This window comes from Chelon labrosus (assembly GCF_963514085.1).
Source record: "Chelon labrosus genome assembly, chromosome: 15".
NCBI lineage: Eukaryota > Metazoa > Chordata > Actinopteri > Mugiliformes > Mugilidae > Chelon > Chelon labrosus.
In genome coordinates, this window is record NC_140348.1 from 15,617,697 (window position 1) to 15,640,425 (window position 22,729).

General features: G+C 44.0%; 4 protein-coding genes across 6 annotated transcripts; 2 read left to right on the forward strand and 2 right to left on the reverse strand.

Annotated features, from left to right (window-relative positions):
- Positions 1 to 689: 689 nt before the first annotated feature.
- Positions 690 to 8,819, forward strand: hps1 (HPS1 biogenesis of lysosomal organelles complex 3 subunit 1). Of its 3 annotated transcripts, none has more exons than XM_084561642.1 (18): positions 690 to 1,093; positions 2,048 to 2,234; positions 2,329 to 2,457; positions 2,852 to 2,994; positions 3,100 to 3,208; positions 4,214 to 4,380; positions 4,472 to 4,574; positions 4,675 to 4,759; positions 5,285 to 5,340; positions 5,421 to 5,588; positions 5,718 to 5,897; positions 6,473 to 6,546; positions 6,632 to 6,769; positions 6,922 to 6,986; positions 7,175 to 7,320; positions 7,785 to 7,898; positions 7,982 to 8,064; positions 8,140 to 8,817. In XM_084561642.1, exons 2-18 carry the CDS (start codon positions 2,118 to 2,120, stop codon positions 8,300 to 8,302), a joined length of 2,040 nt encoding a protein of 679 aa, XP_084417768.1. In that variant the 5' UTR covers positions 690 to 1,093; positions 2,048 to 2,117; the 3' UTR covers positions 8,303 to 8,817. The 3 variants fall into 3 exon arrangements, with proteins under 3 accessions (XP_084417768.1, XP_084417769.1, XP_084417770.1); XM_084561643.1 differs by having other exon boundaries at positions 690 to 1,071; XM_084561644.1 differs by lacking the exon at positions 4,675 to 4,759 and having other exon boundaries at positions 4,472 to 4,608; positions 8,140 to 8,819.
- Positions 8,820 to 8,953: 134 nt separating this feature from the next.
- On the reverse strand, positions 8,954 to 11,147 carry st3gal7 (ST3 beta-galactoside alpha-2,3-sialyltransferase 7; the record flags this gene model as incomplete). The annotated part of the gene is given in 10 exon segments (XM_084561082.1): positions 8,954 to 9,156; positions 9,231 to 9,380; positions 9,559 to 9,699; positions 9,845 to 10,031; positions 10,128 to 10,465; positions 10,548 to 10,674; positions 10,767 to 10,802; positions 10,804 to 10,918; positions 10,993 to 11,034; positions 11,129 to 11,147. Coding segments are annotated over 10 exon segments (1,242 nt in total). The 3' UTR covers positions 8,954 to 9,069.
- A 747-nt stretch (positions 11,148 to 11,894) lies between these two features.
- ankrd2 (ankyrin repeat domain 2 (stretch responsive muscle)) lies at positions 11,895 to 14,665 on the forward strand (the record flags this gene model as incomplete). Its single annotated transcript, XM_084561083.1, has 9 exons — positions 11,895 to 11,912; positions 12,197 to 12,281; positions 12,665 to 12,825; positions 12,931 to 13,038; positions 13,117 to 13,215; positions 13,347 to 13,445; positions 13,575 to 13,673; positions 13,763 to 13,861; positions 14,412 to 14,665. 9 exons carry the CDS (start codon positions 11,895 to 11,897, stop codon positions 14,535 to 14,537), a joined length of 894 nt encoding a protein of 297 aa, XP_084417209.1. The 3' UTR covers positions 14,538 to 14,665.
- A 1,275-nt stretch (positions 14,666 to 15,940) lies between these two features.
- Positions 15,941 to 20,337, reverse strand: morn4 (MORN repeat containing 4). The gene is made up of 4 exons (XM_084561352.1): positions 20,264 to 20,337; positions 18,726 to 18,840; positions 18,534 to 18,643; positions 15,941 to 18,446 (listed from the first exon to the last, which is right to left on the reverse strand). The coding sequence occupies exons 1-4, from the start codon at positions 20,328 to 20,330 to the stop codon at positions 18,298 to 18,300; spliced, it is 441 nt and encodes a 146-aa protein (XP_084417478.1). The 5' UTR covers positions 20,331 to 20,337; the 3' UTR covers positions 15,941 to 18,297.
- Positions 20,338 to 22,729: the final 2,392 nt, after the last annotated feature.

A 22,729-nucleotide genomic window follows, 5' to 3' on the forward strand; every position in this document is an offset into this window, starting at 1 on the left:
CAAAGTCACACAACAGCACAAACAGAGTATCTAAGGTCGAGGTAACTGTAGACCTGGTAAAATAACGCATTTTTGTCAATGGAGTCTGGTGGCTTGGAAGAGAGCATCGTCATTCAAAACTGAAGAGCATCGTCTTCAGTTTTGAATTTTATTTTTTATGTATTTTTTTTTCAGTTTCCAGCTGACCCCCTTCCTCAGAAGTTCACTGGGTTCTAATGCCAACCACCAAGTACTGTAGCTAGTACACTGAAAGAGAATAAATACCTTATACAACCCCACTTCAAAGATACTAAACTATGCCTCTAAATCATTTCTAATTTATCGAGGTAAGCCTCCTGTCCAGCAAATGTCATCACAGTGTATGAAATACTACAGAAGCTGCTGGGTTGTCTTCCCTCCTCGATTACTACTTACTCACTTTGGCACATTTGGCAACCATGACTGTTATTCTGTGGTTTGAGTGTAACAAGAACAAGCCTGTAGACGTAAATGTCAATATCAAAGTATATGTCAATGATTTGCTGTTTTTTGAAAGTAAAATTTCCTAATCCATTTACACTCCAAGGCAAACTAAGAAATAAAGGGCACACACACACACACTACTACTAATCCCAATCTCAGCCATCAAGCTGCATTCCACAAATACCAGACTATTATCTACAGCGCAGCCTCTCAGTCATGTGGCCCACTTTACGCAGCAGCGGCACATGACTTTCTCCTGCCTCGCTGATCATCGGGCTCCTGGAGGGGCGAGGTGCAGCCACTTAGCGCAAACACTTATCCAGGAGCAGCCTTTTACAGGACGGCCCTCGACAGCTTGACAGCTCTATCTGTTTCCAGATCAGCGCGCACTTCCTGCCTGTGACTGTGAGGCGCTGCTGCCGCCGCTGCCCCTGCCGTCACATGACTCGGCTGTCTTGCAGCGAAGAAAGAACAGGGAAGCGGTCTGCGTGGAAACTACAAAAAGTTGCCATGAAAGCGTCCGCGAGCTGCGCGCATCGCTGAAGAGAAGTTGTCGGGGGGAAAGAAACGGACCGAGATGCCGGGATCATCCGGCGCAGAGAACTCTGAGTGAGTCGCTGTGACATGAAGTGTAAGTGTGTTTTTGTTGGTGATCAGCATGCATGGAGGAAGTAAGAAGTTTTTGTTAAGGGGAAATAGATTTTTTTTTTTTTTTTTAAAAAAAGGTTTTTGCTAAAACACGGGGTGTAATTTACGGATCGGAACAGCTTCAAGTGGCAAAAGTTGTTAAATAGATGCGTAAATGTATGATGTGTTCGGTGTTTGTGTCACTTCACACTTCACATATGGGTCCGGCAAGTGCTATTTGATCAGCTGTGGGAGAAGCTGATTCATAAGGGAATCACTGGTATATAATCCAAGGACAGAAGCACAGCCTTTATGGTGACACAATATAACAAACACAACAACATTTTAAACTAAACGCAAGATTGTAGATGCTGTTTAATCCCTTCGAGCGTTTGAGGGCGTGTTTCTTTGCAGGGTGAGCCTTCCCAGAGGGCTGTCAAATCTTAAAGATAACGTGAAAGCGTTTCCTTGTTGTGAGCTGCGACTGCACAATCAGTCTTTGCAAATAGAAGGAACATCTGCTTTGGCTGATGGATGGCTTTCTCCCATCTCTGATCCTGGAAGGTGTCAGTGATAACACATCAGCCTCTTGGGTCAAAATGAGTCATGAAATCGCGAGGAAATAGTTCCCCTCTTGCTTTCAGAAATGGACCCTGCGATTCAGTGATGGGAACATGTCTTACTTTCAGTCCTTGCATTAATTTGAAGATGTATAGAGGGAAGCAAGTGGGTTTTTTTCTGACAGCTGTAAGCAATGTTATCAGAAATGGAGTGTATACATTGAAGTGTTGAGGAGTGAACTCTTCCTACAGTATCAAAAATCTGAATATTGATCCATGTCTACTTCCTTTTTTACTCACCTTTAAATAGTTACAGGCCAGACCTGCTTCGCAAACCTCCCCCCGGACTCTGTTTTATGTCCCGTGACTCAATATATCTTTAACATTTCTCTTTACAGACGAATGAGTTGTTGGAGTAAATAGGACGCCGCCAAAGTAAAGCAGGCCAGGAGCGCATCTGTGGTCCAGATGAAGTGCCTGCTGATAGCCAGCGAGAGCGCCGAGGTCCTCTTCCACTGGACCGACCTGGAATTTCAGCAGAACATCCAGGAGCAGTATGGAGCGTCTCAGGAGGAGGGCCAGGGGGTGAGGAGGAGGAGGAGGAGGAAGAAGATATAGTATCCTGTAACTGTTACAATAACTCTTACAATAACTTTAACTTTTTGGTTTTAACTGTCAGCTTCCGGCCTTTGAGGACTGCATCAGCACTCTGTTTGCCCCCATCATCATCTCCAGCACCACCATGTTGGACAGTGACAGCTACACGTCCTTCACCACAGAAAACAACCACATCTACGTCCTGCACCAGGTACCGCCTCCCCCTCCAGAATAAGAGCTGCTGCCCTTACCCCAGCATGAGTCTCTAGATTCGCCGCTTTGAAAATGACTCGCACTCAGTGCAAAATAAAAATCTCTTTTGTGCTGCTTTCAAAATGCTCTGACAGTGACCTAAATGCGGGCCTCACGTTTGTCATGTGAGTCCCGTTGAGGAATCAAACCAGGCTTTGTCCTCTTGCAGCACATGGTGCAGTCATCAAGCCCAAAACACTTCAGGTCCACTCACTGTCAGCAGCCTTTCTTGTGCAAATTTCAGAACACAAAGAGCCGGGTGGAGATGAGAAACCCCTATCTTTATCTTTATGTTGTATTCTATTCATGGGCTTGAGGCGATTCATGCTCATTAGCCTGTGTTGTGCCCTCAGTTCGACGAGTGTCTCTACATAGCTGTGAATGGAGACGGCGATGAGAAGGAGGACGACCTGAGGAGGAAAATCTACGTGATGAAGAAGATGATTGAGGTCATGTTCGGCATGGTCACCCTCAGCGGGACCCTCCTGAGGAGAGAGTGAGACATTTTGTTTGTTCCTTCCTAGCACGGGGCGAGTTTAACAAAGCACCTGGTTGATGTGTGTTGTTTTTTTTGTTTTGTTTTTTCGTCACCTGTCGCCAGGCTGCGTCCTCAGGACACGGAGCAAAGGGCGAGGCTGTGGAAGCATCTCCAGAGCCTGCTGGAGACCTACAGCTACCTCCGGGAGAATGACCAGAGCTTTTTAGTGGAGGTGCAGCTTTTGCTTTGTTATTTTTAAAGCAGGGATTAAAGGGAAAGGGTGCCGTTTTTGTAATATATTGCAATATATTCTGCAATTTGCTTGACTTCTGTCACATTGAGACAGAATTGAGCTAATATATTTGTCCCCACAGGAGCCTTTATTGACCTTATTTAGCCGTCAGTGCCATAATAACACACAAAACATTTTATGTGACTATATTCTTTATATCTATATCTGTATAGTCAGATAGTTTGACCTGATCTACAGTGTAGTGCCTGTTTGGTGAAAGGAAATCTGAACACCAGATGGAAGAAAATGACAAGAAATCAAATGTTTGCTCAGTTTTGAAAGCATACGGCTGATATTTAGTCTGCTCCCTATTATTTAAATATCTATGAGCTCAACCCTGTACGGTGAAGGTATGCAATCTTTAATCTTGGGTCCGCGCGCAGAAACGACGAGCACATTGCTCAACCCCTATCTGCGCAGCTTTCTGTTAAGCCTTATAAGGAAGTGCAAGATGAATTTCCTTTGTTTCCATTACTGAGCAAGATATTTTTAGGTTACGGTAAAATCAGTCATTTCTTGAATCTCCTTTTTGTTCCATTGCATCCTGCGGCATTTCAAACTGATGCACACTCTCACAAAGTCCCAGAAAATAATGTTTTGTAGATGCACTTTTGATGAACCATATTGCTAAGCTCATTGATTAACTACTTCATATTTAAAGTTTACTTACTAAATGCTTTAATGTGAAGCTGCTGCAGAAGAAAATGTTCCGTTTGCATCAGAAGCAGATGTGTCTGTTCATGGAGATGTGAGATTACATTAGCTGCAACTTAATACGGCATTTTCTTCCTGTAATGTTGCCACAGACGCCCAGTTCATATTAATGCAAATATACATGTACTGCAGTATTTTATCAGCTGGCTATAGGCTCAGTCACGTAACAATCATTCATCTGTTTTTTTTGGCGCATTTCTATTCTCTCATGTCGTCTTCTCCCTCTCTCAGGCGGTGGAGAGGCTGATTCACCCGACGCTGTGCGAGCAGTGCATCGAGTTCCTGGAGCGCCGTTTAGTTCAGCAGCTCAACAGCAGCGACGAGAGAGCGAGGACGGGCGAAGAGGTGCTGCACGCCTTCATCCTCGTCCACACCAAGCTGCTCGCCTTCTACTCCAGGTACAGAAGTTTCCTTAAACCCGTTACTCTTCGTAAGCGTAACTCGTGCAGTTCCTCATCCGACATCTCTCCGCTTCTTCCCTCGCCCTAGCCGCAACGCGAGTACGCTCTCCACCTCGGACCTCCTGGCCCTCATCGTCATGGCGCAGAACATGTACCCCAGCAACGGAGACCTGGACGACCCAAATCCTGAAGTACGAAGCAACTCAAACAGCACCGCAGCAAAACGTTGGTCGCCTTGCTTCTGTTTATTCTTTGTTTACTCTTGTGCATGTTCTGTGTTTGTCTGTGAAGGATGTTGACAGTACATCTGGTTCTGGTCCTGAAAGTTTTTACACTCCAGAGACCTCCCCTACAGACAGAGACTCGAGCAGTTCAGGTGGGTTGTCGAGGAGAGTTAGTGCATTTGTATTTATGTTCGGCCAATTCTGTCGGGATGTGCACGGAATTAATACCATGCCATGATTTGGAACAACAAAAAAATGTTTTGAAAGGTTAAAAACTAATAACAGAAAAGTTTTGCAAAACCCAAATTAGGCTTTGAAAGCTTGGATAATGTTTTGAAAGTCAGAAAAAGATACATCCTCTGCAAATATTTTACATTTTGGTTTTCCTGCTCCATTAGTTTGTTTTCCAGGTTTGAAGCGTGCCAATTTCCTACACAAAGTTTCAGTCTTAATAAACCTTTTTTTGTGTAGCTTTTAAGTTGTGGCACCATGTTAATCCCATGTTTAGTTCATGGCTTTACTATTTCTCATACGTGGCTTTCAAGTCGTGACTTCGACGGCAGAAATCCTGCAAATCAAGCTCCTCTCTGTTTTGAAGACCTGTATCAGCGACCCGACGTAATTACAGTTTGTTGTAGGCTGTTGTATTTCTTGACTCTCTTCTTTTGTTTCAACAGACCAACCAGTGAGAGGAAGTACTCCTGTGTTTGAGTTTGTGGACCCAGACGTCCAGGTGATGATATATTTCGGTGCGTAGTTAACGGATTGTTTAGTTGCGCTGCAAACCTCTGACACAATTTTGCGTGTCTTCAGATGGCAGAGGACAGCTTGCACACTCTGGAAATTAGTCCTCCCGACGCGTCAACCCCTCGCAGGGTCTTCTTAGAGGTCTTACAAAAAGATGGGCTGTTTCCCATGATGCCTCACTCCATGTATTGTCTGCCCCTGTGGCCTGGCATCACAGTGGTGCTGCTCACCAAGGTTTGTGGATATGCGTTTCACATTCCTCTCAGTCGTTACATGTTGTGGCCAGTAGGGGGCACACCTGTCACATTTATGGACTTATAAATTATGGACATTTTATATTTCCTTTGTATTTGTCTCTGTCAGATTTCCAACAGTCAAGTGGCCATGTCAGTGTACAGGTTTCTGGAGGCCTTCGCCAAGCTGGAGAAACGTTTAGGTGAAGCCCAAGGAGGCTCCGCTACTACCAGAGGCCAGCTGCCCATTCATGACATCCGTGGCAAACTAGATAAATTCATTAAAGCCCTGGGATCTAGTGAGATCCAGGTATGCAATTTCATGTGCGCTGTACACCGATCAGGCATAACATTATGACCACCTTCCTAATATTGTGTAGGTCTCACTTGTGCCTCCAGTTGTGACTCATCAGAGAATGGACATGGGCTGTATTTCATGATTTTTGAGTTGTTCCTCCAGGCTGCGTCCTGCTGGGGATGGCTGCTGCCATCAAGGAGTGTCATTGCTATGGGGTGGGGGTACCTGGTCTGGTCTAGGTGGATGCTACATGTCTAAGTAACCTCCACATGAATGCCAGGTCCAAAAGTTTCCCAGCAGAACATTGTATTGTCACAAGATGGTCAATGTTATTTACATTCTCCTGTCAGTGGTTTTAATGTTGTGGCTGATTGCTGTATATTGTTGTGTGTGCTTTTGCAGCTTTTACAAATAACAGCCAACACAGTTTTGAAGTGACAATTTCTCACTTTGGGAATTTCAAATATTGTTTCCCTAAGGATTTTAATAAATTGTAAAAAAAAAAAAAAAAACAAGTGTAATTAATCATATTACAATATTTTTTGTATGTAGACACATTCACTTTTATTCGTTTTCTTTTTGTGCAGTCTGCTCATTTACTAAATGTCTGGACAGAGTTCAAGAAGCGAGCCTTCAGAGGAGGATCTGGCTTCAACAGAGAGTAAGTGTGCTGCTGCCCCCTGCTGCCCAAAGAGCGTCACAGCAGAGCCTCTGGATCACCCCTCACATGTGTGCTTTGGTTTCAGTCTCATCCCGTGGTGTAAGAGTATGAAGACCCAGCTGTGCAGCATATACCGACAGTGTTTTCTCACTGACTCTGGAACGGCCGACGGTCCTCGACATCTCTCCCCCGGCCTGCAAGAACGAGCTCAGATCATGTTGCAGTGTGTATCATATGCGCCTTTTTTTACATTATTATTTTTGTTATTTTATAACCTCTTCAAATCTGAATCAACTTTTAATACACATAGCCCTGCAAGACTTTCATTATTGTCTTTCTGTTTTACTCTTTTATCTTTTTGTCTCCCTCTTCAAGAGAGAAACTGATGGACTGGAAGGACTTTCTGTTGGTGAAGAGCAAGAGGAATATCACCATGGTGTCATATCCTTTCAGCAAAATAATCCTGCTCACCGTGATATCATTTGGTGTTTCATCTCTGAGTGCTGCTTTCCACAAAATTTGTAATATTTCTGGATGTCCATGCATATTTCAGGGGTCTTGGAATGGCATGCATAAACCCTGGAAACATTTTATCACGAGCGTATTGATCTTGACCCAGTAAATCTCACTTACCTGGAGGACTTCCCAGGCCTCATCCATTTCATCTGCGTGGACCGATCCAGCGGCCAAATGATCGCGCCGTCGCTCAGCATCACGGAGCGCACCACGTCTGAGCTGGGGAAGGGGCCCGTGGCTCAGTATATCAAGAGCAAGGTCTGACTAACTCGTTCTCATTTTGTAGAATTATTTTTAAAAAAAAAAGCAAAATTGTTTCACTTTTAGACTTAATATTTTGGCAAATACACTTTCTTTTCCTTGTTATATGAGAGGATTGTGCAGAGATCAGAGATGGCAGTAGCAGGAGCAGCTCCTAGACATTGCTCAAGGAGTCACTGCTTGTGGCCAAGATGTCTTTCTGCACCTAATACCTGTAAAACATTGTTATTTTCAGACTTCACTTTTTTTTGCAGACTGAGTAGATAACATATAATCTGTTTATTCGTCTGTGTCATATGTTCTAGTTACTAGATTTTGTCTCTTTTTGGACTCTGTTGTCCCTTTTCCCAGTCCGTATGCTAAACTAGGCCATCAGTCCATAACTTCATATTTCCCTGTACAGGTAGATATGCACCTCTTGCATTTTCTTTCATGTGTCTCTTTGCTAATCTGTGCTGAAGGTGTGGAGCCTGGTCAGGACAACACGGCGCTATCTCCAGAAGGGTTACTCCACTGCCACATTGCGCGATGGAGATTTCTACTTCTGCTACTTTCTCTGGTTTGAAAACGAAACTGTAAGTTACTGACACATTTTTAATATCGATTAATAGTTTAACAGCCTAAACATTAACTATAATGTGTATAACTTATCCATCAGGGCTTCAAGTTAGAGGCAGGGGACATACCCATCCTACCTGAAGACTCCGCCCCCATTGGGATGCTTGCCTTGGACTACTACAGGTAGGACAAAAACAATGGATGTGATTTATTCAAAAGGTTAATCTCCCGACTAAGCAAAGGGACGTGTTTAAGCAGGAAGCTGATTCGGTACTACAGCAAGAACCACCAGGGTGAGGCGGTGAAGTGCTACGAGCTGCTGACGGTTCATCTGGGGGTCATCCCCACCGAGATCATCCTCCAACACTGCCGACAGCTGGCGAGCAAACTGTGGGAGCCTTCGCGCAATCCGCTGCTGTAGACACACCCACACACTAGGTACACACTGGTTGTATAAAAAAATATATATACACACTGTGTCATGTATATGATAAGCTCACCTGCAGTTATTTATTGGAAGCACTCTTAACATTCGGCACAGGTGCTTGTGCTCATATGCACCATTATGTTTCTTTTATAAAGTACGTTGACGGGATCCCGCCTAAATTTCTGTAGATTTTAATATGTTCCTCGATGTTCACTATTCACTATTTATTAGTAATTCTGTATGTGTTTATAGTTGAACTTGATTTGTTTTCCACTTTTTGAAATTTGCAGCTGATTAACTTTTAGAAATGCTTTTTGATACTGTCCATGTTTGCCTCCTCTACTGCCAGTGTCAAAACTTGAATGAAACATGCGATAGTGATAACTGTATGTGTCTCTCGAAAAATGTTTTGGAGAAAAGAAAAGAAAAAAAAAGTCAGAAGTCTCACATTGACTTGTTTATTCCGTCTTCACGAACACAACTGTAACAGCACTGTCTGACATTCTGCACAAAACTCTCCTCATGTCAGCTGGCGGTCTCATAAGTTCAGTGAGTTGGAATGAGGCATGCGTTGGTCTCAGCAATTTTCCAACATTTATGGCTTAATGTGCTCGCTCATCAGTCCGTCGTGGAGTCTGTGAGCGCTTCGGAGGTCGGTCGGCGCCGTGTGGGGTGCTTGCAACATGGCGCGTTATGTAGGACTCCATATGGGCTCACAGCGCGAAGGGGGAGTGCATGAAGAGTTCAATACATCATCTGACTTAGAGAGCTCCTGTGAGGTCAGCCACAGCTCCCGCAGCCACCAGGTCCCTCAGGAAGAGCTTCTCAGCGCTGACGTCATGCACCACCTGCGTGGTTATGAAATTAGAAAATCTCTCTAAGTTAAAACTTGCTCGCCTCCTCGCCGTCAGTCTGCACGTACCTGAGCTTTCATGGCGTCCATGCGTATGGGCTCGAAGTAGTGAAGGCTCGACCCTGGGCGTTGCATGTCATACCCAAACCCTGCCAGGCTCACCTGGTCACACAGCTGCAGAGCCATCACCACCGCGCTGGCGCCTATTGTTGGCAGAATCTGAAAGGGAGAAAATAACCTTTCATCTGCGTCTTCAATCAGCAGAAGCGCCAAGTATTCTGCAACAGTGTAGTGGGTGCTTCTCTAATGAAGGCGTGAAAAAAATGAGCAAAATGTGGGAGTGCATCAGAGCTGACGATAAGGGAATAAAATACACAACATGCCGGTTAGAACTCACATTTCCCTGTTTCAGAGCATATTTCTGTAAGACTTGCCCAGTCTTGTGAATAATCTCCGGGTGGAGGATTTTGAAGCTCTCTGGTCTCAGGGGAATATCGTCTACCACCTCTCTCCAGAACCACATTTTGGACCAGAAGCTCTATCGAAAGGAAAAACACAGGAGACGTAGAGGATGTGAGGCAGCGAGCGTGGTGATGATGTGATAGCAGTGTTGCTACATGGGTTGCGTTGGCTTATGTAATAAACGGTTTCTGTGTGCAATGGTTCTTGTGATGTCGGCCTACCAGAGGCCGTTTGGTGATGACAGAAGTGAGCCAGTCCAGGTCCAGGCTCTTAAAGACCACCAGAGCTACCATGGCGGTCTTTTTGTACTCGTTTGCGGAGTGTGGTGCTCCCTCTGGGTACATCAGGCGGATGGTGGTGCGCGAACCGGCATCTCTCTCAAAGCCAGACACGGGAGCATTATTCAGCCTGGTATCAGAGACGGATGTGTGTTGGAGTGGATTCTTTTCACGCCCTTTAACCTCAATCTAACTTTGGCTGTTGAGGACAGAGTTTCACACGTACCTGATAATGATGTCATACTGATCTATATCTGATCCAAGATGGCTCCCGTAGAGAACTCCCCCGCTGCCCACCACCACACATTTCCTGCATCTACCTTTTCCCTTCAGTGATGGGGGTAGTCCAGGTTGAGGCAGGGATTCAAGAGCTAAGGCCAGATGCTCTTCACTGCCTTGGAGCCCCAGAGGAGGGGACAGAGTCCACAGTTCAGACGAGTTCTGCTGCACAAACACAGGAATGTCTTGGAGGCCTGAAGAACAGGACAGGGCCTTGAGGTGTTCCTGACACCAGCGAGGCCGACAGGGGCCTGAGATCAGGGAAGCTGACCGATTCAATAAGACCTGGACAGAGGGTGAAATGTATATATCATGCTTGGTAAGAGAAAAGGAATGATCCAGAATGCTGGCTAAGATGAATCTGTACCATATCACGGTGATATTGATAGTCATCGCTGAGAGCTGCCATCTTATCCAAAGACAAATATGCAGGAATCAGAATAACCGAGTAACATCCGATCAGCAGCAGCAAACTGAAGGCAAGGTTCTCCGTCCTATGTGTCATGAAAAAGACAACAAACTAAGGTAACTTTAATAAATAAACTGTAAAGCATTAACACCATAAACAGTACTTTCAGAGATGCACCTGCTGAGGAAAAACTCCATGGAATCTGTCTTGGTAATCACTCTGTCCGTGAAAGACGAGTGTCTGTGTTGTAGCCTCTGCAGCCTTAGGTAGAAGCGGAGAGCCATCGTCTGGATCCTCTACGCTCAGGTGATTCAGTGTCACCGTGACGCCTCAGCCTCCACTTGAGACACGCACATTATCATGTCATTAAATAATACTGCTGTTATGATAATAATCCTGTTACCTGTATCACTGTCAAACAAGACTGCCTTGATATAGTTTCCCTCTGCAGTAAAGCGTTAAAAGGGAACACGAGTGTGAGCAACAGAAAGAAAACGACTCACAGCCGTCGGTCTGGCGGAGACGTAATAGTTATCTGCCTCTTCGTCCGTGCTCCATAGTTGGAGGGAGAGCGGCACAGTGCATGTCCTTTGCAGCTAAAATGGCTGCTGATGCTTTCCACTGAACTGAACTCAGCCACTTCCTTCAAAAACACTGGTTAACCATTAGCATGTGTAAATAGCTCTGTGTGCGTTTGCTCTGCCATCTGCGTGTTCATGTTAATGAAGAGTGGTTTGAAAAGCGACACCATTGTCTCTTTGTGTCCTGGAAATGTAAGGTGAGCTAAAGGAAAAAAAAAACACAGAAAAACAAAACAGTTAGGCAGTGTTTGTACCTGTAACACTTCATAACATTGCATGCTCTGGGACCTTAGGAAAGGGCTGGTCTTTGCACCCAATAAACGCAGATAAAAATCTGCACGAAAATGACAATGTGAAAGGTGAAGTGTCCGGAAAAAAAACGTTAGGGAGGGAGACAAAGCATGTTTAAGGAACCCTGAATCACACCCGAAAGGTTTGATGCACTAAAAATCTGTTTGTACATCTACTACACATACATGTGTATGGTCCGATAAAGAATATAGAACAGTTTAATGGGAAAATTGCCAAAGTTGAGACTGGGCAGTCTCTTACTGTTGGCGAGTTATCAAACAGATATTTACAAGGTATCGCCTGACAACAATGAAACCTTTATAAATAGCGTAATCCCCCAAAACAGTGTGTTTACGAGTTTTGTGCCCGTGTCAAAGGGAGGAACGCACCGCCGCCGCGGCTACATGAGCGAGTAACACCAGGAGTGCATGACATGCCTGAAAGGTTGGATGTGCGTGTGTGTGCATGACAGAGATGAGAAAAGGGAGGGGAGAATCTGGAGCTTGCACCCACACACACACACACACACACACACACACACCTGTTTGACGGGGTAACACAATGTCCCACCCTGAACCTGGCATTCTCGCCAGAAAGCCACCGGGCTCCTACGGCCGCAGTATAAAGTGACACACACTCAGCTGTGTCATCTGCCGCTTTTTAATACTAGCTGCTCTAAATTACTCATTGATTTTTCTCTTATTTTCTCTTTTTTTTTTTTTGGATGACTTTGAGTCAAAGAGGGTAAAGTTTGTGCAGTGGGCAGCCAGTGAGTGTAATGGATCATTACATCAAAACAGAAGAAGAAAAGGAAGGCCAGGTAGGTGAGTGACTTTACTGTATTCACAATATCACAGTTTGAGAAAGCTTTCATTTGGCCTGTGAAAGGGTAGTTTGAAGACATGTAAAATATAATGAGATGTTATTACATTTTAGTAATTTTTACCGCACGGGAGAAAAGTTACGTGTACACAGATGGACTCTTTGTTCCTGAACAATTATGTTAAAACACAACACATGAAAGGCAGTGGAGTGTTTCCATTATAATGACCGAGCCCAGCTTGCACTATGCAGCAAATGTATTTTGACATTAACACTTTCATTCCCAGCTCTCAACACCCCATAGACTTCTTGGCAGCACTGCATTACAAGACAATACTCTCCTATCAAGACGTTCTAATACTGTTTTCTACATTATTCCAGGTTGTGTCATTTTCCAGGCAGAGGAGAGAGTGAGGAGAAGCTCCTCAGGCTTTCACTGTGAAGTTCTGGACCCGAGCGCAGGAGAGAATATCACAAAGCTCTGCCAGAGGAACAAGATCAAGAAAACATCCCCACCCAGGGTGTCTGTAGAAATCCCTGTGGTGAGATACAATTTTCAGATACCGTATCTTCATGTGCACAAAAGAGATTTGAAGATTTAATCTTTGTCTCGCTGTGCTTCCACGTGTGTGTTTCTGTGCGGACAGATAGGACATGTGGATGCTGCCGAATTCGTGAACGCGGCCAGTCACGGCGAAGTAAACGTGATAGTCAAGTATCTGGCTGACGGTGGAAACCCGAATGTTCGCGACGAGGTAGAGCTTTCGCTGTGCTGCTGTAAAAACGCATTAATACAATTTAACACGCATGACAACAAGAATTTCTGTCTCCAGCTGAAGAGGACCGCACTACACCGGGCCTGTCTGGAAGGACACGCTGCGGTGGTGCAAACGCTCTTGGAAAAAGGCGCCGATATCGACTTGAAAGATCAAGTAAGATGTGAGGGCACGCTGCTCGTTTGCAAAGATCATGATGAGATTGGGTGAGATTTTCTTCTGCGCTAGCTTCTACTAGCCTGAGGTCAGCACTACTAATAGGACGGGGCTGTCCTACTGTGTTTCAGCTGGGCTCCGGGGCCATACACTGGGCCTGCAGAGGGGGAAGTCTGAGAGTTGTCAAAGCCCTGAAAAGTCACGGGGCTGACCTTAATGTTAAAGATAAGGTGAATGTGCTTTTCATACGTGCCTGCACACCCAGTCTCTCACTGATAAGCACTTCTCCTATATGCATACTGAATGCGGATTTGCATACAAATAACCCAGTTATATGTATATGGATGTCCATGCTGCAGCTGAACAGCACTCCTCTCCATGTGGCCACGAGAACAGGCCACACCGCCATTGTGGAGTACCTGCTGTCCTGCGGTGCCAAAATCAACTCCAGGGACAGGGTAGGCTGCACCTCAACAGTGTGTTTCACTTGCGTGTTCCATCTCCTTTGCAACTCTGTTAAAATGAAATAACACTTTCCTGCTCCTAGGAAGGCGACACGGCTCTGCATGACGCAGTACGTCTCAACAGGTTCAAGATAGTGAGACTGCTCATGGTCGCAGGAGCCGACACAAAAATAAAGAATCACGTGAGTTTTCCTACCTGCTGCGCAGTATTTGAAATAAATACGTTGCGATACCCGTCTCAGAAAAAGTTAAATGTGATGCCTCAGCCAGCAGCAGTTTACATTAGCTTGGCATAAGGACTGGAAACAGGGACAACAGCAGGAGCTCACTAATTAACATATTCACAACTGGGTGGGGTTATTTCTTGCTCCGTAACTCCTTGGAATCTCTCATGTTGGTGGAAAGTGGTCAAGAAATAGTCCAGCACAGGCGCTTGGTGGCTTTTGTCACCTCTGAACCGAGCAAGGCTTGGTGTTTTCTTGCCTCCAGACTTTATGCTAAGAGGTTAATCTGCATAGCAATAGCTAAGTTCATTCGAGATGGGGAGCTTTGTTGCGTCCCATGACCCTCTCTCTCTCTCTCATGCCCTTATTCTTGACATTCATCACATTGTTGAACAATGCAAAAGAATCTTAAGGACAGTTACAGATTGCATGCAGGAAGCTGATACCCCGTAGCTCATATTGCAGCACACAATGCGACTGTGCTTACAGAATGACAGTATGTTTACAGGAGGGAGTGACGGCACTGCAGCAGGTAAAACGGTGGCAGTTTGATGTCATGGAGACCCTGCAGAGACTGGAGAAGACAAGGCAGTTGGGAAAAGCGGCACCTGAAAACACCTCAACGGAGCAGTGAGCAGTGCATCGAAAAGCCATACGTCACAGCCAGATCGACCTCTTAAAGACAACTTTATTTGGGAAGATGTTCCTCATGGGCGCAGGGCCCTGCTACCAGCCAATATGGAATTGAATCAGTGATCAAATTTAGAAAGACCCCCCAGTGAATCAGGGGCTTTCCTGGCCTTTGGTGTTCTTTGTCTCGCGGGCAGACACACGTTTTGCTTGTTTGAAGTTCCAGCCATGACTCACACGGCATATTCTTTTTAATGTCACTTTCTATGACTGTCTGCCTCGGGTTCAAAATCCATTCTGCGGATCCACTGAAACGCTGCGTGTGCATCATATGTATCTAGAGTATGTGCATTATTTTATAGGCGTGATGTGACGTGTGCTAACCGTCAAAAATCTGTCTGATTTGTCCGAACTCTGACGCTAGAAAATGTCAGCCTGGATGTGACGGATCTGAAGTGATCTGAGGAACTTTGAAAAAGGCCCGAAAATAAACCACGCGAGTGAACGAACAAAGCTGAATTTCTCAAATGTTTAAGCCAGCCCTAGGCTTTTGATATTTGCTTTTAAACAGCTTTTTATAATTTTAGAAACACTCTCGTGGACGTGTCATATCTAATAGATAGAGCTGTGTGTTTGAGACGTCAGCTGACAATGGCGGAGATGACTGGAATGGCCCCGCTAAAGTCGGGGAGCTCAGTGGACATATTTTCCTTCTATCATCAGTGGCTCAAATGTTCCTGAGGGAGGTTTGACCTTTGCTCTCGGTAAACCAACAGCTTACTCTCTGATTAGACAGTATTTGTGTACAGTTGGCTATTATAGACACAGCCGTTCGCTTTTTTTGTGTGTGTGTTTTCATCATATGAATGCACACAGTTACATTACTTTGTTATGTAGCTACTGTAGGCAACTCACTGTAGGCAACTCATCAGATACATTATCTGCCACACACAGTTTCCTGTTTCAGGGACGGACGTGCAACTGCCAGGGACAGTGGGAACACATACCACACGCAATGTAAGATTATACACACTATGTAAACTATGTATTGTGTGCTTTATTCTGTTAATGTAAAAGCTCACACATCAGAAAAAGAAGAGGCTCTTTAAATCTGTCGGACTCATGCATGTTTTACAGCCCCAGCTCTGTCGTTTTCAATTCCATGAGAAGTAAAATCAGTATGCTGCCGTGCTGTGATGCTGCTCAGGGCTGGGGTGGTGCAGAAAGAAAAAGAGGGGGGGATGGGAGAGGTTTTTCTGCTTCATGCTGTGTTGCAGCCAAAATCCAGCAGAACCCGTTTATCCATGCATTTCTCTATACAGCTGCAAGTGTCACGCAATTTAGCCTTTTTTTTTTTTTTTTTTTTTTTTTTGGAACGCCAGAAACGGCTGCAAAATAATCTCAACTCGTCGCAGTTCCGCGCCCAAATCAAACATATCGAAGGGCGGCTTTTCTTTTCAACACAAGTCTTTATTAACCACATCCACTGTTTATTACCATCTCAGCTGTACATAGTCAGACTTGCTCCAGGAGAATGAAAGGATACAGTGCAGTTATTTTCACCAAGAGTGCTCAGTGCAACATTGCATTGTTGCACACACACACACACACACACACACACAAAAAAAGGTAACCATGGCAATGATATTTTCCAGGCAAGTGGAAGTCTGGACAGGCACAGTTTTAAAGCACCATTTGGTTCCTGTTTGAAGTGCTATAATAGTCTATTCAGTTTCACTCAGCCAGGAGTGTGTAGGTGACGACTGAAGGTCGTAGAGGAAAATGCATGTTGCACTCTTTGCACATACAAGCAAACACTGAAGTGCGCTCGCAGATAGCCGCACTGACACATGCACTGCTCCGCTTTTCTGTTATAGTCGATCTGTCTGATTGTGCTTTGTGGCGCTCTGCATTCACACTGTATTCAAAGCAAGCAACAGTATGGGCTAACAATATTGATTTTTTTTTTCTTCACATAATATAACTACAATGAAAATCAATAAATGCAATAATCATTTGAGAGAGGAATATTTACAACAACCCTATCAATTCCCCCTTTAATCTTCCGTCCTTGTGTTTTTCTTGTGTGCCTTAAGCCCCGGTAGATTTGTCCTTATTGACGTGTCGTTATTGGTCAGTTGTAAGAAAGACCACATGCAACCGTTTCGGGCCTTGCTACCTGTAACATAATTTGATTGTCTTTGGTTGAAGTTCTGTGTAGGCAACCTTTGTTAAATCACAATCTGCAAATGCTTTGTAAGGCCTATCGACTGTTCAAGTACACTGAATTAATCTGTAGTGACAAAAGAGCTGTGATCGTCTGTAACGGTTAATAAATTCTCAATAACACTGTAAAATAAATCACATTTCCACTGATCATCAATTCATTTGAAAGGTCACACCAAACACAATTAATGACGGCGTCGCTATACGTCACAGAAAACATACACATTAGAACGACATACTCTTAAATACATATTCCATTTATACATTCTTTTATTGAGCTGCCTCAATTAAGATATAGGTCCGTAATTAAATGCATTTACTGACGTATTGATAATTTCTAAGGATGTCCGGTCATCCCGATTTTTTTTCAGGTTAAAAACTGGGGGAAAAAACTTGAGAAAAAATCTTATCCAGCTGACTTGAATCTCCTCTTCGGTGATTTCCACTGGGAGCAGGAGGTTTATTGGAAAAGGAGAAAAGCTGGACTCGTGAGTGATGGGAGCTAAAACTCAGCACCAGCTTAGCAATGTGCCTCTCGGAGCGGAGGCAATCCTCAAACAGACCTCAAACTCATTAGGATGACAGACACCTTGGGGCAAGTGATGCAGAGGCGAGGGGAAGGGAGAGGGTGCGCGTGCGTCGCCTGATTTCCGAATGGACACCCTTCGACTGCACGCTTGTACAAAAATTGTCTTTAAGGCAAACGTGAATACTGATCCTCTGGAACGAGAGAACACCGGTGACAAAATGGATTCCTTGAAAAATAAATCATCACTGATAACTGACTCTTGCCGAGTGTTAAGCGAACCAAAGTCCATTCACCATTTTTCATCTGCGCAATTGTAATAGATGTGTTGAATGATTTCCTACCCCATAAAACATACCGAAAGATATATTTTAAAAAGTGCATTGTTGTCCACAGTTGTCTTTAGTAACATGTGGACATTTTTTTGTGTGTGTTTTTAGTGCATTACCACCACTTATTCTTCATCAGCAGGATATTGTGAAACAATCGACAAGAGCCTGTATCATATTGCCCAAATGCTTCTGTTCACGCATGTGCATCCTCACGCCTGTGTGCCTATGGTCAAACACGTTGCAGCACCTTTAAGGTAAATTTATTGAAGTAGCTGTTCAGACTTGATTTATGAACTCTTTAAAGAACCAGATGAGCATTTAAGAAGAGGTCTCTCACTTTTGGTTTGATGTATGAAGGCTATTAACTGTTCTAAGACACTGTTTATGAGTGCAAAACAAGAAAAAAATCAGCAGCATTTGATGTTTACATCACGTGTGTGTGATTCCTGGTGTTGTGTACTTCAAGTCAGTCACCCAGGACACCGTTATTTGGTCCGACTGCATGTGCACCCCAAGTCACCGATTAAGGCAGAGCTGGGGCGATGCAGAAAAACAAAAGAGATGGTGAAAAAAGAGATCAAGACACAGACAGAAGAGCTAAAGGGGAGTATACAGGCGCACGATCCCTGAGGCCCTTCTAGAAAGTGCTGGAACGGTGTCTCCTCCGGGGTCCGCGTCAGTCAAAGTGCCAGGCTGTGAGCGTTGGAGGCCGAAGCCTGCGCACGCTGCACCACCCCGGGACACTTCTCCCTCTTCTGCAGCTTGTGGTTTTGAAACAAGCCCTCGTTTCGTGGTGCACCATGGGTTCCATCCGGGAAAGTCAATAACCCTGGAGGCACAGACACAGGACACTATGACCAAGCACAATATCGACATCCCTACGGACAGGCTGTTCCTGCGTTGCAAACGGACTCACCATATCCCTCAACGCGCCCATCCTTGAATTCTCCTTCAAACTTCATACCGTCGTATCGATTAAAGACTCCTGTGCCTTGGAACTTCCCATGGGCAAATTCTCCTTCATACCTGACGTGGTGGGGAAAAAAAAGAGACAGGTTGGCACAGTGTAAATTTTGCTTTCTTTGTCTCTCACTTTTTGCTCACACACCTGGATCCATCAGTAAAAAGCAGTACACCAGAGCCATGGAAGAGTCCATTCTCAAACTGGCCCATGTAGCAGGTTCCATCCTGAAACTTGAGCTGGCCAACGCCGTGCCGCCGTCCTGGAAAGCCACACGACAGCACAGTGAGCAATCATGACGGAAACCTATGAAAACCACAATCTTTACACTAGTTTCTGATGCGCATGGGTGTCACCGTGCCTCATCTTACCACTTACAGTCTTATGAATTACTATTTCGTAACAGCAAGTGGAAACGACCTTTGAAATTGCACTGCAGCTCTGCGTTTTATATTCACTTTTTTTTTGTAGAGCCTCTAGATTTGTCACATGAGTCAGTAGGTGCACGGATTTAAATATCCACCCACCCCCCTCAGATAAAGGTTTACTGCTGAATTAGGAGTCCCATCTGCCTCCTGTGCAGTGGGAATTACAGCAGTCTAATCCAGCAGATTTTTAGCAGGGATTTCCACTTTAGGATCAAGGACTGTGAAAACAGTCAAGGAGTGTACTTGCATTCCCCTCCTTGCAGCCTATGATCCACTACTGAAGCTTATAATCATGTCAGAGTACATATTACCTACAACTGGTTCATACCCTCATTTGCCACACTAAAAAAAAGTGAGCACGGGAGAATCTGGTGAACGAATAACCAAGTTGAAATAGTGTTATATATTAATCTGAAAACAGAGGAAACTCAAGAATCTTTTTTTTAAAAACCCTAGATGATTGTCTTACTGATATTTTGACTGATTTGGTTTCACAACAGGTGCTGAAAAAGACTGCTAAAAACGGTCCAAAGTCTAATCCAGAAGATTTGACAAATCCAGATCTGGTAAATCGGTCTCTGTTTGCCTTGGGTTCCCAGTGCTGGCTAATTGGGATTTGACTAAATAGCTTGAGCTCGCCTGTCAATAGAATCACTGTGTGTGTGTGTGTGAGAGGGAGAAACAGAGAGAGTTAAAGCAATGCAAGCATCCTCGCAATCATGATTGAAGTACCTATCTATCTATCTATCTATCTATCTATCTTACCCTGTCACACAGAGATTTCTTTTTATTATTATTATTACTGGGCTCATCCATGCAAAGACATTTGCTGCCGTTGGTACTTCAAAATGTTCCAAATGAAACTTGCAATCCATCAAGCTGCTTAGCTATTACCTTGGCTGATGTTGTAGGATGTGTGTCATTCTCCTTAGTAACAGCCACAGTTAACATATCGTGACTGTTTACCTGCTTGTGCACATGAGACCATTTACTGATAACGGAAATATATGTACTGTATGTATTGGAAAGTGTCATACAAGAATGCTTACGGTTTCCGTGCTAAATCCAAACTTTATGTTAGCAAAGACTGCAAAGATCTTCCCGGCCTGCTGACGTCTCACCATAACCCCTCACCTGGCTGTTAACTAAAACAGTGACGCCTTCGAGGCACATTACATGCCCCAGAGGTACACTTGACAGCTTGTGATGCTTGCAGATACTGCAAACCTTCAAAACTGAGAAGCAAAGCCGCCTTGCCTTCTTTCCACTCGCCGTGGTACTCTTCCCCACTGGCATAGGTGAAAGATCCTCTCGTCAGAGTCATGGTACACCTGTTTTTCCAACACACAAACACGCTCATTGACCACTGAGGTAAATAACACGTCTGTAATGGTGACTTATATTTCAAAAGCAAACCACTCCACTTCGGGATTAGTAGTCCCTCTGGCTGTGGAGCACGGAGAGCAACTGTGTCTTGACATATTATTACAATGCCTGATCATTTAATCATGTCATTCCCAACTCCAGAATCACATGACAATTAAATACTGCAGCCTAAACAGTTTTCATCTGTGTTTGTGCTTGTGCATGTCAATTTGAATTGTAAGGATCCTACCTTTACAACAATTACCAGTTTGGAAGCGAAACTGGTCTTTCCACAAATAGACCGGAGAACGTGACTGTAGCATGACTGCATTCAAAAGCAAAAGCTAATCTTGTTATTACCATTTTACTGTAAAATACTGTTTAGTGGGTCTCTTTCTGCAAAACAAATGACACTGTGTTGCAGAATGGCAGCCAGGTGTAATTTTACCCATGCAGTCGCCATCTCATAAATAACTAATTGGTCACCCCGAGACTTAAACACTCCAACGTTGATGAAATTATCAATATATTTCGATCAGTGCATCATTCATATACAGTACATGTTGCTGAGCAGGCTGTCGTTTTGAATGACAAGCCTATGGAAGTCGGCTGTTACCTATAGCAACACGTCTATAAGGGAAAAGGGAGAAAAGCCAGCATATAAAACCCTGTAATTTACCTTCACGTTACGTTTGCCGTCTCTGAAGCATGGACACCACCGTACAAGAGCGGAGGGGCGGAAAAAAAAAAAGAAAACACTGGAGAAACGTATGTTGCGTTCAGGTGCAGCTCGTACGTTTGTGCTAAAGACGCTTAAGAAAATTTAAAGTACCTTAGTACATAACACAATTAAAACGACACTTTTGTTGACTTAATTCACAGCTGCTTTGATCTAAATAGATTCGTAACATGAATAACGTTGCACATTTTATAGAGAGCCAATCCGTTTCGGGAAAAAAAGGTTATTTTAATAATTCCGATAGTACTTGAAAGCAGCACTACCACAGCATTGGCATAGTGGGCTGCAGCTTAGAGATACTGGCAGACATGATTATCAATGGCTGTTGGGCGTTTTTCTGAGGCTCCACCATGAATATGGTTTTTGTCTCTCACGGTAGACGTCTTATTGTAGCAAATCATATTGACTTTATTTGTGCACACTGAACCGGCCACTAAATTACCATCACTGTTCTTGAAAATCCAATTAAGTTTTGGAAGCCCCCACACTTTTCTCCAGGTATTTACCGTGGTCGTAATAGCTGAGCATTTTAGACTACTCACCTTTGCACTAATCACAAAGTACAGCTGACTTTCCTTCTAAACAAAGGCATCATTATAAAACAGTTACATATTGACCACCGGTTGAAAGGTCAGGGAAGAAAACAAATGTTGCACCAACCAGTCCAGTGAGCCTATAGATGTTAATTTCAGGACAAGTAAAAATTTTGAGAAAAGAGAAAAAGTCAGAGAAACACTAAAAGCCACATTTCCACCAGAGCAACTTTCCTCGTGCAGAGACTAGGAAACTTTTGAGGTACTATGTGCATTTCCATGGGGATTAGGGTCTCAGAGGAAATTATTTTATGCCCCAAAAGTCTTTGTTTAATACTGCTATTCTCTTTACATTTCCAGTGCTGATAAAACGAAGCGAGCATCCCAATTGTCAGCAGCACAACTTGAATCTTGTCCTTGCTTTTTGTTGTTGCAGTGTCATATTAGTGTCTGCTTGTTGATATATATATTGTGTTATTGTACAATTTTCTGCATTGCCACCAAGGACTGGGTTGGAGTTTGTGTATAAAAATGGACAAAAATCATTTGTCAAATAAATGCACTCAATAAATCACTGAGCTTACCCTGAACCCTTCAGTTCCTTGGACCGAAAGTTCTCGGTACTTTGGATGAAAATGCATCTGAAGTCAATAAGATTCATCATGTCGTTTTTGAGCTATTTCAGTCTGAACCAATGTAGTTTTTTTTAGTCCGTTAATCAAAATAATACATATTACACGCCACACAATAGACTTTTGGGGCCCTTGAGGGTCTGGGGCCTTGGGGTATTTGCTGGCTTTGCCTGGTTAGTAATCCAGCCTTGAGTAAATCAACAACTTAAGCGACACAGTTACTGACCTTTAAGCTTTAATTGAAAACACAAATACCTCAGTGATTTATATATAAACTGTAAAAGGTAACAAAACGGCTACATTATAATATAACATACTGGAGGAGAATGTTTACATGGATGGATCAATTGCTATAGATTGGTTCACACACTGATTTAATCAGACTGGTTTGGTTTGGTCACTGGGACCTGTGGGCATTTCCTCCTGGAGTGCATTTCCTCCCCTTAACGCGACG

Bases quoted from the DNA above. Each gene is read 5' to 3' on its own strand.
- hps1 (XM_084561642.1), top strand. From the start codon at position 2,118: ATGAAGTGCCTGCTGATAGCCAGCGAGAGCGCCGAGGTCCTCTTCCAC. The intron at 2,458-2,851 runs GTACCGCCTCCC...TTGTGCCCTCAG, and splicing joins ACATCTACGTCCTGCACCAG to TTCGACGAGTGTCTCTACAT. The intron at 3,209-4,213 runs GTGCAGCTTTTG...TCCCTCTCTCAG, and splicing joins ACCAGAGCTTTTTAGTGGAG to GCGGTGGAGAGGCTGATTCA.
- morn4 (XM_084561352.1), bottom strand. From the start codon at position 20,330: ATGACTCTGACGAGAGGATCTTTCACCTATGCCAGTGGGGAAGAGTAC. The intron at 18,841-20,263 runs GCAAGGCGGCTT...GTGGCTTTCCAG, and splicing joins CCACGGCGAGTGGAAAGAAG to GACGGCGGCACGGCGTTGGC. The intron at 18,644-18,725 runs GTGTGTGAGCAA...CCACCACGTCAG, and splicing joins CTTTTTACTGATGGATCCAG to GTATGAAGGAGAATTTGCCC.